The 16,819-nt window shown below is 42.9% G+C and overlaps 2 protein-coding genes across 3 annotated transcripts; one reads left to right on the top strand and one right to left on the bottom strand.

Annotated features, from left to right (window-relative positions):
- Positions 1 to 1,326: 1,326 nt before the first annotated feature.
- LOC127318359 (probable glutathione S-transferase GSTU6) lies at positions 1,327 to 2,457 on the bottom strand. Its single transcript, XM_051348837.2, has 2 exons — positions 1,964 to 2,457; positions 1,327 to 1,847 (listed from the first exon to the last, which is right to left on the bottom strand). The coding sequence occupies exons 1-2, from the start codon at positions 2,306 to 2,308 to the stop codon at positions 1,467 to 1,469; spliced, it is 726 nt and encodes a 241-aa protein (XP_051204797.1). The 5' UTR covers positions 2,309 to 2,457; the 3' UTR covers positions 1,327 to 1,466.
- A 176-nt stretch (positions 2,458 to 2,633) lies between these two features.
- LOC127318356 (cytochrome P450 CYP72A616) lies at positions 2,634 to 4,849 on the top strand. 2 transcript variants are annotated; one of them, XM_051348836.2, is made up of 5 exons: positions 2,634 to 3,300; positions 3,531 to 3,775; positions 3,876 to 3,943; positions 4,115 to 4,260; positions 4,370 to 4,849. In XM_051348836.2, the coding sequence occupies exons 1-5, from the start codon at positions 2,758 to 2,760 to the stop codon at positions 4,793 to 4,795; spliced, it is 1,428 nt and encodes a 475-aa protein (XP_051204796.1). In that variant the 5' UTR covers positions 2,634 to 2,757; the 3' UTR covers positions 4,796 to 4,849. The 2 variants fall into 2 exon arrangements, with proteins under 2 accessions (XP_051204796.1, XP_051204795.1); XM_051348835.2 differs by having other exon boundaries at positions 2,691 to 3,300; positions 3,876 to 4,260.
- Positions 4,850 to 16,819: the final 11,970 nt, after the last annotated feature.

The following is a 16,819-nucleotide window of genomic DNA, read 5'->3' as shown; positions in this document are numbered from 1 at the left end:
ATTATCTCATGGTCAAAGGATTAGGTTACTATGTATCGAAAGCTTATAACAAGACGAACTTAGTGACTTGATCTTATGCTATGCTTATTATGGGTGTGCGTCCATCACATCATTCACCTAATGATATGATCTTATTATTAATAACATCCAATGTTCATGATCAGGAAACTATGATCATATATTAATCAACAAGCTAGTTAAACGAGAGGCTTACGAGGGACTCTGGTTGTTTACACAACACACATGTATCAATGTTTCGACTTAATACAATTATAGCATGTGATGTAAACATTTATCATGAACACTAAGATATAACAATAACTACTTTATTATTGCCTCTCGGGCATATCTCCAACAATCACCGCCTGTGGTGATGGCAACAACGGCCAGGCGCGATGTGAGGGAGGGGCTTAGGGTTTGTAGGTGGGGGTACCTCCGGAGTCGCCAGGGAGGAGGCGGCTCGGGAGGGAGAGGAGACCGGCTCGAGAGGGAGAGGAGATATTCACCATGCATGATGGGAACTTTGAATCATAGTGATTTCGTGACTATGATTGTCACACTCTAGACTATATATATGGACTTCTCGTCAAATGGAAATGCACGAAGAAGAATTTCAGATCCCGATTAGCACATATCAATTTGTGAAACATTTTATAGAAGATCTAGAAGAAGCTTTTAATGCCCCGAATTTCAGTGCCCGATTAGCACATATTAATTTGTGATCGCGTGTAGAGGGAATGTCCCTAAAGAGAAAGTGTGCCCTAGCGGACGCCCCATTAGACATGGATAGCATGGTTGGTCGAACATTTCTCCGTAACTTGTATATCATTTTGTGCATGGTTTGGTTACAAACTGGCCAACCCGCTTACCCAACCCAGACCAAAGATTCAAAATTTATATGTCATGAGCAAGCATGATGGAGATAGCCGATAGAGGTTTGGAACCACCGGCACAATCCTAAACACGTCAATGGTTGCCTGATAATACCTCCATCCCAAAGCTTAACGCTTAATTTTTTTTAAGTCAAACCAAGTAAAGTATGATCAAAATTTTAGAACGATCTATCAACAGGTGTAATATTTTATAATTACCATACAAAAATATATCTCATTATCTTTTTAATGATATTAACTTTGTATTATATTTATTTTTGGCAAAAGCTTAGTCAACTTGACATAGTTTGAGTATCTCTAAAAATAATATAAGACTTAAGAATTTTTTAGGATAAAGGTAGTACGGAGTATTGACATAGAGGAGGGCTGGGATTCATTGTTCGTTATGCATTGGTGCTGCAGCGTGTCGCATTTGTTTAGGATCCTTTGCACGTACGATGACAAAGATGTTTTGCATTGTGTCTCCAGACGCGACATTTACAGCAGTTTTACTTATTTACACAGTAAGAAGAAGGGAAAAAAAAGGCTCTAAACGTATTTTCGACCAAACAGAGTTGCAAGAACTGAAGATCTTCATTTGTTCGGCTGCGCGGCCGCCTTTAATTCGGCATGCCTCTGCTTCCCACTCTCAACCAACCGCTCAGTCGGCGGCATGGCCGCCTTGGCTGCGTCGAGCGCGCAGAATCTATCCTTCCAGGCGGCCAACAGCGGCGTCCTGGCCGGGTCGAGGATCTTGAGCCCGGTCGTCGGCTCCGACGCGTTCATTGCCGGCACGAACCCACCGAGCGCGATGTCCACGTACCCAACGCCGTCGCCGCCGAACCACCCCTTCCCGCCGGAGCATTCCCTGAACGCCCCCTCCAGTGCGTCCAACGCCGCGAGCGTCCTGTCCACCGCCTCCGTCTTCTCATCCTCCGTCGTCGTCGCGAAGATCCCGACCCACGAGCTCAGAAGCTGCACGTACGACGGTCAAATCAACAATTCAACATACATGCCCGAGACGAGCTGCGATGTGATTCCTTCCTGCTGGATCGGATTTGACTAAAACTGGTGAAGCAGAGTGCGCGTACCTTGTCGTCAACGTAGGCTGCCCAGAAGCGGGCGACGGCGCGGTCGTGGGGATCGGCGGGGAGGAAGGCTGGGCCGTAGCCCGGGAAGGCGTCGTCGAGGTACTGCACGATGAGCATGGACTCGCAGACGGGCTTGCCGCCGTGGAGGAGCACGGGAACCTTTTTGTGCACGGGGTTGGAGGCCAGGAGCAGGTCGCTCTTGTCCTTGAGGTCGACTTCCACGTACTCGTACTCCAGCGCCTTGAGGTGCAACGCGAGACGAACCCGGACCAAGAACGGGCTCGCCCAAGCGCCCAGCACCGTCAGCTGGTCGCCGGCTCCTCCTCCAGCTCCGGCGGCGGCCATCGGTCGATTCCCTTTCCGCTCGCTGGTCAGATCAGTTATCAATCAAATCAATTTTGGATGATTTCTTTCTGTGACTGAGACTAGCTAGCTAGTAGAGTTGGTGGGCACTGTGAGAGATTAGACCACAAGATATATATCGATCCTGGAAATTGGAGGTGTTTGTGTTTGGATTTGCTTTGGCTACGTGGTAAGCACGCCGGTGATAAGTCAGGTGTTAGAATAGTCTGCGTGTCTTGTCGTCCTAGCGACAAGTCAGGTCTAGATGAGATTGTGACAGCTTTGAATCTGATAGTGAGGGTCACTGTCTCTTCCTAGTCAATGTGAATGTTACACTGATGTTGACGGGCTGCAGATCCATCCATCTATATAAACTGATGCCTATAGATCCCCACTGAAGAAGGCACGTACAGTTTTCATCACCCAATTCGACCACTCGAGACTTGAGAGGGATGGTTCTTGGAGTGTTCTGTGCAGCTGCAGGCGCCTCAGTGGCGTGGAGATGGAGCCTTCTGCTGGCGTATGGTCTCCCGGGCCTTGTGGTTCTGTGGCAGCTCCACCGGCTGCTGGACCGGCTGTGGTGGCGGCCGCGGCGGCTCGAGCGGGAGCTGCGCGCGCAGGGCATCCGCGGCACCTCCTACCGCTTCCTCGCCGGCGACCTCACGAGAAAAGCCCGGCTGAACAAGGAAGCCTGGTCGAGGCCGTTGCCGCTGCGATGCCACGACATCGCCCCCCACGTGGCGCCTTTCCTCTCCGATTCAGTCCGGGAGCACGGCAAGGTGAGCCTCTCCTGGTTCGGCCCCATCCCCAAGGTAACCATCGCCGACCCCGACCTCGCCAAGCACGTGCTTTCCAACAAGTTCGGGCACCTGGAGAAGCCCAAGTTCCCGGCACTGTGGAAGCTCCTCGCTAATGGCCTCTCCAACCACGAGGGCGACAAGTGGGTTAAGCACAGGCGGCTCCTAAACCCTGCTTTCAATCTCGAGAAGATCAAGGTATATAAAAAGGCCCTACTTTTTCCAAAGACTTTTCAAAAAAAGTCCCTTTTCCACAACCTTTTCTTTTCAAAAGGAACTGCATCTAGATGATATACCACACAAAATTATAAGTTTCTTTTCCCTCACTGATTTCAGACTTGTTTTCCTATTAATTAATTACTTAATGTCATCGATTGCATAACTGATCCATGGTAATGGGACGCACATATGGCTATGCACTTCTGCAGTGCATGCTGCCGGAGTTCTCTGCGTGCTGTGAAGAATTGATCAGCAGATGGATGGAGTCCATCGGCTCAAATGGCTCGTGTGAGCTCGACGTTTGGCCGGAAATCCAAAGCCTGACCGGGGATGTCATTTCTCGCACTGCATTCGGTAGCAGCTACCTTGAAGGAAGGAAGATATTCCAGTTGCAATCCGAGCAAGCTGGGCGTATAATGACAAACATTCGGATGATTCTCATTCCCGGTTATTTGTGAGCTACTACTATCAACTAAACTTGCCGTAGCACATCTACTCGTTTAACATGGACCGTGTTTAGCTAAACTAACATATATGGGAATTGCCATTTTCAGACCCTTGCCAACCACAAACAATAGAAGGATGTATCAAATCAACGACGAGATAGAATCGATTCTGCGAGGTATAATCGAGAAAAGAATTAAAGCAATGAAAGAAGGCCAAAGTGCAAAACAAGACTTGCTCGGTTTATTGCTAGAACCAAACATCGGGGAAACATATGAGAATGGTCAATCTAACATAGGCATGACGATCGAAGACGTCATTGAGGAGTGCAAGTTGTTCTACTTTGCAGGAATGGAGACAACATCGGTGCTACTCACATGGACCATGATCGTTCTAAGCATGCACCCAGAGTGGCAGGACCGTGCAAGGCAGGAGGTACTAGGATTATTTGGGAAAAATAAACCTGAATATGAAGGCCTAAATCGACTCAAAACGGTTTGTGCTTAATTTCTATGACTAACTTTCTCGTCATGAAGTCGCTACGAAAGCATGAACGTGCAAATTATAAGTGTAACTCCTTGATCTAAATCTTTGCACTCTACAGGTGACCATGATCCTCTACGAGGTTCTTCGGTTGTATCCCCCGAGCATCCATTTCAGTCGGAAGACATACAAGGAGGTGCAAATTGGAGACACAAAGTACCCCGCTGGTGTGATGATTGAGCTTGCCGTATTGTTCATGCACCATGACCCTGACATTTGGGGAACCGATGTGCACGAATTCAAGCTGGAGAGGTTTGCTGAGGGGATCTCGAAGGCATCGAAGAATCCAGGAGCATTTCTTCCATTTGGTTGGGGACCACGGATTTGCATCGGCCAGAACTTTGCGCTTCTTGAGGCCAAGATGGCCATTTGCATGATCCTCCAACGCTTTGAGTTCATGCTTGCGTCGTCCTATACTCATGCACCACATACTGTAGTAACACTGCATCCAATGCATGGAGCGCAAATTAAGCTTGGGCTCATTTGATTTTTTTTCATGTTTTCATGTTTATGTAGTTTAATAAGAACTTATGTTTCTTCACTTAGGCCTTGTTTGGTACTAGATAATTTATGGGATAGACCCGCAGAAATTGGGTGAAACACATATCTTCACCCAATCCTCTTAAATCCCAATAATTCAATCAGGAATCCACTAAGGAGGGGTAGTGTATTTAGTATTGAAGAAATTACACTACGATTTGGAAAAAATTGGGTAAAGTGGGGATTAAACCGGCCCAATATACTAGTGTTGTCCTAGAGGAAAATAATAAGGAGTATTTATTATTATATCTCAAATATTCATAATAGTTTTGTGCCATGTTATACCTGTATTAAGTGGAAACATTGATATATGTTTGGTATTGTACTATTTTAAACAAACAAGGGTCCTTGGCAAGTACACATATACAAGCTAGCTCATTGTGGTCATTCGTTGATCGAGATTTCCCTATTATGGACAGACACGTCATTCACAATAGGGTCATATCATTAGATGAATGATATGATGGACCCAATATATAAGTATTGTAACGCGATCAAGTCACATTAAGTTCAACGTTACGAAATTTATGAAAGCGTAGTGACTTAATCCTTAGACCGTGGGATCACATCTAATCACTGTTACTATAGGTTGCTTTAACATCATCAATCGCTACACTGTAATAGGGTGGTCATAATGGGTTGAGGCGTATGTATCTATGTATCAATAGTGGGATTTATTCATCCGTGTGACAGAGAGATGCATAGGGCCCACGCGGTGAGATTACACGACATATGACTAGGTCATGGGGATGGAATCACTCAGAACGAATTAAATACCCTTGTTGGTAACAATATAGAACTAGGTATGACGATACCGATGATCATGTCTCGGACAAGTGTTGGTATCGAGAAACAAAGGGAATAGGACTCAACGTAATGGTTCAAACGACGATCATATCTTCGTGGAATTCATAGGGGTCATTATGGTTCTCCAGACACCCCTGGTGATCATTGATCGGAGAATTGTCTCGATCATGTCTATGTTATTCCCGTACCGTAGGGTCACACACTTAGTTTTGGATTCATCGAAATTAAGAGAGACATCTGGAAAAGTGTTCCAGAGGCGTCCGAAGGGTGTTCGGAGAAGTCCGAGGTATCCTAGATTCTTGGCAATTAAAAGATATGTTTAATATGTTAATTAAATGAATAATATATTAAAATATATTTAATTAACTAAAAGTATGTTTTAAAATTAAAAAGGCTCCCCACCCTAAATGGGCCCCATATGGCAAAGGGGCATGTGGTGGAAAGGAGGCCGGCCGACCAAGGGGCCACTGTAGGGATTCGTTGCATAGAAAACAAAAATTTTCCTACCGCGAGAACGCAATCCAAGCCAAGATGCAATCTAGAAGACGGTAGCAACGAGGGGATGATCGAGACTCACCCTTGAAGATTTCCAAAGCCTACAATATGAGGCTCTTGTTGCTGCGGTAGACGATCACTTGCCGCTTGCAAAAGCGCGTAGAAGATCTTGATCACGGTGCCACGATCGGGAAGCACCTCCGTACTCGGTCACACGTTCGGTGTTGATGAAGACGACGTCCAGCTCCTCGTTCCAGCGGGCAGTGGAAGTAGTAGCTCCTCCTTGAATCCGGCAGCACGACGGCGTGGTGGCGGTGGCGATGGAGATCTCCGGCGGAGCTTCGCTAAGCGTTGCGGGAGAGGGGGAGGAGTGGGGCGGCTAGGGTTTGGGGAGAGGGGGTGGCCGGCCTCCTTGGGGTGCGGCCAAGGTGGTGGTGTTGTGGTGGCCGACCCCCTCCCCTTGGCCCCTCATTATATAGGTGGAACCCCCAAGTGTTGGACTACAAGTCTTCGAATAAGACCCCAACCCAAAACCTTCCATGTAGTAGGGAAACCTACCCAAGGTGGGAATCCCACTTGAGGTGGGATTCCCCCCTTCCATGTGGGGGGGTGGCCGGCCCCCTTGGTGGAGTCCACCTTGGACTCCCCCCTCTAGGGTTGGCCGGCCATGGGGAGGTGGAGTCCCTCCGGGACTCCTCCTTCCTTAGTGATTCCTTCCGGACTTTTCTAGAACCTTCTAAAACCTTCCGCAAAATCACCGGATCATTTTCAAAACTTATAAAATGACTTCCTATATATGAATCGTATTCTCCGAACCATTCCGGAACTCCTCGTGATGTCCGGGATCCCATCCGGGACTTCGAACAATACTTCTAACTCCATTCCATATTCAAGTTCTACCATTTCAACATCAAACCTTAAGTGTGTCACCCTACGGTTCGCGAACTATGTGGACATGGTTGAGTACTCTCTCCGACCAATAACCAATAGCGGGATCTGGAGATCCATAATGGCTCCCACATATTCAACGATGACTTTAGTGATCGAATGAACCATTCACATACGATACCAATTCCCTTTGTCACACGATATTTTACTTGTCTGAGGTTTGATCATCGGTATCACTCTATACCTTGTTCAACCTCGTCTCCTGACAAGTACTCTTTACTCGTATCGTGATATGTGGTCTCTTATGAACTTATTCATATGCTTGCAAGACATTAGACGACATTTCACCGAGAGGGACCAGAGTATATCTATCCGTCATCGGGATGGACAAATCCCACTGTTGATCCATATGCCTCAACTCATACTTTCCGGATACTTAATCCCACCTTTATAACCACCCATTTACGCAGTGGCGTTTGATGTAATCAAAGTACCTTTCCAGTATAAGTGATTTACATGATCTCATGGTCATAAGGACTAGGTAACTATATATCGAAAGCTTATAGCAAATAACTTAATGACGTGATCTAATGCTACGCTTAATTGGGTGTGTCCATTACATCATTCATATAATGATATAACCTTGTTATTAATAACATCCAATGTTCATGATTATGAAACTAATCATCCATTAATCAACAAGCTAGTTAAGAGGCATACTAGGGACTCTTTGTTGTTTACATATCACACATGTATCAATGTTTCGGTTAATACAATTATAGCATGGTATATAAACATTTATCATAAACATAAAGATATATAATAACCACTTTTATTATTGCCTCTTGGGCATATCTCCAATAGTCTCCCACTTGCACTAGAGTCAATAATCTAGATTACATTGTAATGTACCTAACACCCATGGCATTCTGGTGTTGGTCATGCTTTGCCCTAGGGAGAGCTTTAGTCAACGGATCTGCTACATTCAGATCAGTGTGTACTTTGCAAATCTTTACTTCTCCATCTTCGATGTACTCGCGAATCGAGTGGTAACGCAGCTTGATATGCTTCAACCTCTTGTGTGACCTTGGTTCTTGTGCATTGGCGATGGCACCCATGTTGTCACAGTAGATGACTAGTGGGTCCAATGCACTAGGAACCACACCGAGCTCTACAATGAACCTCTTCATCCATACCGCTTCTGATGAAGCCTCTGAAGCCGCTATGTACTCTAATTCTGTTGAAGACTTCGCCACCGTGCACTGCTTCGAGCTTGCCCGACTTCTTTGCAGCACCATTCAATATAAACACGTACCCAGACTGTGACTTAGAGTCATCAGGATCAGTGTTCCAACTTGCATCGGTGTAACCGCTTACAACGAGCTCTTGGTCACCTCCATAACAAAGAAACATATCCTTAGTTCTTTTCAAATACTTCAGGATATTCTTGACCGCTGTCTAGTGTTCCATTCCTGGATCACTTTGATATCTGCTAGTCAAACTAACAGCATGTGCTATATCCGGTCTAGTACATAGCATGGCATACATGATAGATCCTACTGCCGAGGCATAGGGGATATTACTCATCCTTTCTCTTTCTTCTGCCGTAGCCGGTCCTTGAGTCTTACTCAAGACCTTGCCTGGTAACATAGGTAAGAACCCTTTCTTACTTTCGTCCATTCTAAACTTCTTTAGAATCTTGTCCAGGTATGTACTCTGTGATAGCCCTATTAGGCGTCTTGATCTATCTCTATAAATCTTGATGCCTAATATATATGATGCTTCACCAAGGTCTTTCATTGAAAAACTATTATTCAAATAACCTTTTACACTGCTTAATAGTTCTATATCATTCCCAATCAATAATATGTCATCTACATATAATATCAGGAATGCTACAGAGCTCCCACTCACTTTCTTGTAAATACAGGCCTCTCCATGACACTGTATAAACCCGAAGTCTTTGATCACCTTATCAAAACGTCGGTTCCAACTTCTTGATGCTTGCTTCAGTCCATAGATTGAACGCTGAAGTTTGCATACTTTGTCAGCATTTTTAGGATCGACAAAACCTTTGGGTTGTACCATATACAACTCTTCCTCAATGTCTCCATTAAGGAATGCCATTTTGACATCCATCTGCCAAATCTCATAATCGAAAAATGCAGCTATTGGTAACAAAATCCTCACAGATTTTAGCTTCGCTATAGGTGAGAAAGTCTCATCGTAGTCAACTCCTTGAATTTGTCGGAAACCCTTTGCGACAAGTCGAGCTTTATAGACAGTAATATTACCATCAGCATCTGTTTTTCTCTTGAAGATCCATTTATTCTCGACAGCCTTGCGGCTATCAGGTAAGTCTACCAAAGTCCATACTTTGTTATCATACATGGATCTCATTTCGGATTTCATGGCTTCTTGCCATTTGTTGGAATCTGGGCTCATCATCGCTTCTTCATACGTCGCAGGGTCCTCATCATTGTTGTCCACAATCATGACATTTAGACAAGGATCATACCAATTAGGAGTGGCACGTTCCCTTGTCGATCTGCGAGGTTCAGTAGTTTCCTCGTTCGAAGTTTCATGATTATTATCATTAGCTTCCTCTGTTACCGGTGTAGGCGGTACAGGAACAGCTTTCGGTACTGCACTAATCTGATCAACGAGTAAAGATTCATCAATCTCATCGAGTTCTACTTTTCTTCCAGTCACTTCTTTAGTGAGAAATTCTTTCTCAAGAAAGGTTCCGTTCTTAGCAACAAAGATTTTGCCTTCGGATCTGTGATAGAAAGTGTACCCTATAGTTTCCTTAGGGTATCCTATGAAGACGCATTTCTCCGCTTTGGGTTCTAGCTTGTCCGGTTGTAACTTCTTTACATAGGCTTCGCAACCCCAAACTTTAAGGAACGACAGCTTAGGTTTCTTATTAAACCATAATTCATACGGTGTCGTTTCTACGGATTTTGATGGTGCTCTATTTAAAGTGAATGTGGCTGTCTGATACGTCTCCAACGTATCTATAATTTCTGATGTTCCATGCTTGTTTTATGACAATACCTACATGTTTTGCTTGCACTTTATATCATATTATGGCATTTATTGGACTAACCTATTAACAAGATGCCACAGTGCCAGTTTCTGTTTATTATGTCTGTTTATTGCAGAAAAGGCCCAAAAACCAAAGTGCTCGGAAAAATCCAGAAAAATTACAGAAATTCTATTTCGCCGGAAGACTCACGGAGCCAGAAGGGCAAGCCAGGGGGAGGCCCAGGGCCTCCTCCTCATAGGCCGGCGCGGCCTGGAGGGTGGTCACCCCACCCTATGGTGTGGGCCCCTCGGGACTCTTCCGACTCCGACTCTTCGCCTATTTAAGCCGTCGTGACCTAAAACTTCGACACCGATTGACGAAACTCCAGAAAGACTCCAGGGGCGCCGCCACATCGCGAAACTCCAATTCGGGGGACAGAAGTCGCTGTTCCGGCACCCTGCCGGGACGGGGAATTGCCCCCGGAGCCATCTCCACCGCCGTCTCCACCGCCATCTTCATCGCCATCGCTGCCCCCATGATGAGGAGGGAGTAATTCACCCCCGGGGCTGAGGGCTCCGCTGTAGCTATGTGGTTCATCTCTCTCTCTTTGTGATCAAGTTGAGTATTATCTATGTGCTACTCTAGTGATGTTATTAAAGTATTCTATTCCTCCTGCACGGTGTAATGGTGACAGTGTGTGCATCCGTGTTAGTACTTGGCGTAGGCTATGATCATGATCTCTTGTAGATTATGAAGTTAACTATTGCTATGATGGTATTGATGTGATCTATGCCTCCTACATAGTGTGAAGGTGACAGTGTGCATGCTATGTTAGTACTTGGTTTAGTCGTGTTGATCTTTCATGCACTCTAAGGTTATTTAAATATGAACATTGAATTGTGGAGCTTGTTAACTCCGGCATTGAGGGTTCGTGTAATCCTACGCAATGGTGTTCATCATCCAACAAAAGAGTGTAGAGTATGCATTTATCTATTCTGTTATGTGATCAATGTTGAGAGTGTCCACTAGTGAAAGTATGATCCCTAGGCCTTGTTCCTAAATACTGCTATCGCTGCTTGTTTATTGTTTTACTGCGTTACTACTGCTGCGTTACTACTGCTTGTTTACTGTCCTGGGCAAAGCACTTTTCTGGTGCCGTTGCTACTACTTATATACATTCATACCACCTGTATTTCACTATCTCTTCGCCGAACTAGTGCACCTATTAGGTGTGTTGGGGACACAAGAGACTTCTTGCTTTGTGGTTGCAGGGTTGCATGAGAGGGATATCTTTGACCTCTTCCTCCCTGAGTTCGATAAACCTTGGGTGATCCACTTAAGGGAAAACTTGCTGCTGTTCTACAAACCTCTGCTCTTGGAGGCCCAACACTGTCTACAGGAAAAGGAGGGGGCATAGACATCAAGCTATTTTCTTGCGCCGTTGCCGGGGAGGAAAGGTAAAAGGCACTCATACTTCGGTTCCAGGTAACAGTACTTTTCTGGCGCCATTGTGTTTGTGCTCGAAGCTATTTCCTTTAGATCCTGCAATTGCATCTTTTTGTTTCTTGTTTACACTAGTTTGGCATAATGGAAAACAATGAGCTTCTTACTTTATTTCCTGATTTAAGACATGGATGGTTTGATCCGAAAATTAAATAACCCATGGAACATATTAGTATGAACGCAATCACTGCTAATGCTATGAATAAGTCTAAGCTTGGGGAAGCTAGTTTACATAAAAATTATCTTTTTTGCTCCTTAGCTTTTGAAGAAATATTTCATTCTGATAATGCTTTATCTCCCATATGCGATAACTCTAATGATGCTTCTGATATTTTAAATCCACCTGCTGAAAGTATTCCGTATAAAATACCCATGAAAATTATTGAACGTGTTATGGATAACCGCTATGAAGGGGATGGAACTGTCCATCCTAAAGATCATTTACTGTTTTTGCATGAATTATGCGGGTTATTCAAGTGTGCAGGTATCTCTATGGATGAAGTGAGGAAGAAGCTATTCTCTGTTTTGTTGTCTGGTAAAGCGGCGCATTGGTATAAATTGTTGGAGAATAGTCATTCTCTTGGTTGGGAGGAAATTGCATCTCTCTTTTATTCTAAATTTTATCCTCCTCATGAAGTGCATATTGATAGGAATTATATTTATAACTTTTATCCTCGTGATGGAGAGAGTACTTCTCAAGCGTGGGGGAGATTGAAGTCACTAATGCTCAAATGTCCCATTCATGAGCTCCCCCGTAATGTTATTGTTAACAATTTTTATGCGAGACTTTCAGGACAACACAAGGACTATCTGGATGCCTGTTCGGAAGGATCTTTCACAAGCAAAGAGGTTGAAGCTAGGTGGGATCTTCTTGATCGGATTGAGGACAACGCTGAAGGATGGGAGAACGACAAAGGTAAAGAGTCAGGTATAAATTATGATTATGAATGCATTGAAGCTTTTATGGATACCAATAAATTTCAAAATATGAGTGCTACTTATGGTCTTGACTCTCAAGTTGCTGCAAATCTTTATAAAGCCTTTGCTTCTCATTTTGAATTGCCTAAAAAGAATTTTGATAAGTATCATGAACCTTTTAAAGAGGCTTGCATGAAGAATGAAATTGTTGTTAATTATTGCAATAAGCATGCTCAAACTCCTAAGAATGCTATTTCCTATAAGCATGTTAATTTTTGTGGAATACATAGACCTTGTGGAATTAATCAAATCAAAGATGAATATTGTATCCATCATGCTAATGAAAAAACTAGAAAGTGGCTTAGGGCTCTAGATGATCTTGGTAAAAAAGTTTGTGCCCTCTATCCTTTTATTTGTGAAGTTTGCCATGAAGTGGGTCATTTTAATTTTCAATGCTCCTCCAATGGTAATTCGAACCCAATGAGTGCTGCAAATTTGTATTGTGATGATGAAATTACTCCTAATCAACATGATGAACTTACTTTATTTTTGGGGTATGAAGAACTGTCGAGAAAAATCTCTTTGTTACATATGAGTGATCTTGATATTGATGATGTCCTGCATGGGTGTTTTTCTTATTGCATTGATAATAGCCATACAAATACTTACATACAAACACCTTGCCAAAATATGATAGGACCGCTGTGTGTTTTCAACTAATTAATGAAAAGGAGGGATCCTCCCAAGTTTCTTCTATTGTTTCTGAAAGTAAATCAGGTTATGCGGACAAGCCACCCTTCAAGCCTCTTCCTCCTAAAGAAGGGAACGAGGAGAAGGAAGAGAAGAAGAAGAAGAAGGGAACGAAGAAGAAGAAGAAGAAGAAGAAGAAAAAGAAAGAGGTAACGGCGTATCCCCGCGTGAATGAGATAACGCTAGGTAACCGTAAGTATGTTGCTCCTAATGATTATTGTGATAATGAATCTGAATACGATGATCTTCCTATGCCCTTTACATACATTAGCGATCATGATTTGAATGAGCACACTACTTTTGATATTACAAATCTCTGGGAAACTAATTCTGAAAATGATAATAATTGCCATAGTGTCAGTGCTATCCATGCTTCCTCCCATAATGATATAGAAAGCTCTAAGCTTGGGGAAGAGGTGTTTGAAAATCCTTTTGCTACTGATCATTATGTGTTTGATACATCTCCTTCTAATAACAATGATGGTATGGACACAGATAAACCAACTGTGAAAGATAACTATTCTATTTCTTATGATGACACTGTGCCTCCGACCTTTGATGATTATTATAAAGAATGCTATGATATAGGTTATAACTATGCTTATGAAACTTGTCATAGTCATGATTGGATTACCAAAAACAATTCCCTTAGTATGCAACTTGTTTACCATGTTCAAATTCTTGATAATAATCTTGCTCCAATTACTATTAATGAGAATAACTCTTCTTATGCCAAATTTAATGATACTTCTATGCATATGAACCATGATAAGAATGTTTTAAGTGATGGGTATATTGTGGATTTCATCAATGATGCTACTGAAAGTTATTATGAGAGAGGGAAATATGGTTGTATGCATCTTAATAATATTAAGTGTCCCCTCTTTATGTCGAGAATCTTGAAGTTACTCGTGTTTTATCCTCTTATGCTTGTCACTTTGTTCTTCATGAATTCATTTGTGTACAAGATTCCTCTTCATAGGAAGCATGTTAGACTTAAATTTGTTTTGAATTTGCCTCTTGAAGCTCTTTTTGCTTCGAATACTATTTCCTGCGAGTGGATCATTAAAACTGCTGAGCCCATCTTAATGGCTATAAAGAAAGAACTTCTTGGGAGATAACCCATGTGTTATTTTGCTACAGTATTTTGTTTTATATTTGTGTCTTGGAAGTTGTTTACTACTGTAGCAACCTCTCCTTATCTTAGTTTTGTGTTTTGTTGTGCCAAGTAAAGTCGTTGATAGTAAGGTTCATACTAGATTTGGATTACTGCACGGAAACAGATTTCTCTGCTGTCACGAATCTGGGCAAAATTCTATGTAGGTAACTCAGAAAATTATGCCAATTTACGTGAGTGATCCTCAGATATGTACGCAACTTTCATTCAATTTGAGCATTTTCATTTGAGCAAGTCTGGTGCCTCAATAAAATTCGTCTTTACGGACTGTTCCGTTTTGACAGATTCTGCCTTTTATTTCGCATTGCTTCTTTTGCTATGTGGGATGGATTTCTTTGTTCCATTGACTTCCAGTAGCTTTGAGCAATGTCCAGAAGTGTTAAGAATGATTGTGTCACCTCTGAACATGTGAATTTTTGATTATGTACTAACCCTCTAATGAGTTGTTTTGAGTTTGGTGTGAAAGAAGTTTTCAAGGGTCAAGAGAGGAGGATGATACAATGTGATCAAGAAGAGTGAAAAGTCTAAGCTTGGGGATGCCCCGGTGGTTCATCCCTGCATATTTCAAGAAGACTCAAGCATCTAAGCTTGGGGATGCCCAAGGCATCCCCTTCTTCATCGACAAATTATCAGGTTCCTTCTCTTGAAACTATATTTTTATTCAGTCACATCTTATGTACTTTACTTGGAGCGTCTGTATGTTTCTTGTTTTTGTTTTTTGTTTGAATAAATGCTTGTGTGGGAGAGAGACACGCTCCGCTGGTTCATATGAACATATGTGTTCTTAGCTTTTAATTTTCATGGCGAAGGTTGAAACTGCTTCGTTAATTGTTATATGGTTGGAAACGGAAAATGCTACATGTAGTAATTGGTATGATGTCTTGAATAACTTGATACTTGGCAATTGTTGTGCTCATGTTTAAGCTCTTGCATCATATGCTTTGCACCTATTAGTGAAGAAATACATAGAGCTTGTTAAAATTTGGTTTGCATGAGTGGTTTCTCTAGAGTCTAGATATTTTCTAGTGAGGTGTTTGAACAACAAGGAAGACGATGTATAGTCTTATAATGCTTGTAATATGTCTTTTATGTAAGTTTTGATGTACTAGTTTATGCTTGTGTTTGCTTCAAACAACCTTGCTAGCCTAAGCCTTGTATCGAGAGGGAATACTTCTCATGCATCCAAAACCCTTGAGCCAACCACTATGCCATTCGAGTCCACCATACCTACCTACTACATGGTATTTCTCCGCCATTCCAAAGTAAATTGCTTGAAGTGCTACTGTAACACCCCAAATTTCAATAAAAAGAAAGTTAGAGAATTCCAGAAAGCAAAATTTCAAACCAACAAAAACTTTTCTTTTGCATATAGTACCATGCATAGGACTTGTGCATTTGAGTGATATGCCATGATGATTGTTATTACTTGTATTTGCCATGCTCTAAAACCCTAAGGTGATCATATGAAGATCACCAACCAAATAAATCAAAGAGGAAGAAATTCCATTAAATGGAAAACCCTAAAAACCCTCACATATGCCTTATGGCATTTTTATAAATTTTGACCCTAGACCTATTTGGTCTTCACCATTAGTTGAGTAATGTTATTAAACACTTACTACAACTTTTGGAATCAAAGATTCACAATTCAAATGGATTTCAAACACAAATCCCACTCACATATGATAATGGTCAATTTTGACAATTCTAGTCTGATCACCACTTTGAGCCCTTGCCATTCATTTTTCCCAAACCAACTCTTGCTAACTCTTTGCACCATTTCAAAGTCAACATCAAGGTGAACAACTTTGATGAAGATCACCATGCCAAAATCATCTTTGATCATGAGCAAGGCTCATCCAAAGTTTCAACTTTCTCACATATGCAACATTCTCCACTTAGCCAATTTTGCAAATTTTTGAATTCTAAAAATTCCACCACCACCTCAAAACCTCTCTGGTCATTTACAACTTATATCAACACTCACATTTCAAAAACTTTCACCATTTGAATTATTTCAAATTTGGCTATTTTTGAATTTTCCAAATTCGGGCACTATTTGCAACTATTGCAAATAGTGATTCTACTCAACCTAATCTACACTACACTACCCCAATTGGTCCCCTGGTCCCCTTAATCCATTTTAATGCCAAATAGAAACCTAGGGAGAGAGAGGGCAAGGCTAGACATGGCCATGCCGGCCATGTCGCCCAACCCGACCACCTCCCTCTCTCCCATTGCATCCCTGCAATGGCCACCATGCCACAGCTCGCCACCGTGCTCTCCTACGCCGCCCTAGCACCTCCACGGTCGAGCTCGACGGCGACAGTGGCCGGACGACGCGCGCCCAGCACACGCCTAGACGCCGCTCGTGTCGCGCGCATGCACGCCATGGACGCGCTCTG

Source organism: Lolium perenne, chromosome 3 (assembly GCF_019359855.2).
Source record: "Lolium perenne isolate Kyuss_39 chromosome 3, Kyuss_2.0, whole genome shotgun sequence".
Classification (NCBI taxonomy): Eukaryota; Viridiplantae; Streptophyta; class Magnoliopsida; order Poales; family Poaceae; genus Lolium; species Lolium perenne.
Note: the sequence above shows the minus strand (reverse complement) of the source record. Positions and strands in the feature narration are given on the sequence as shown.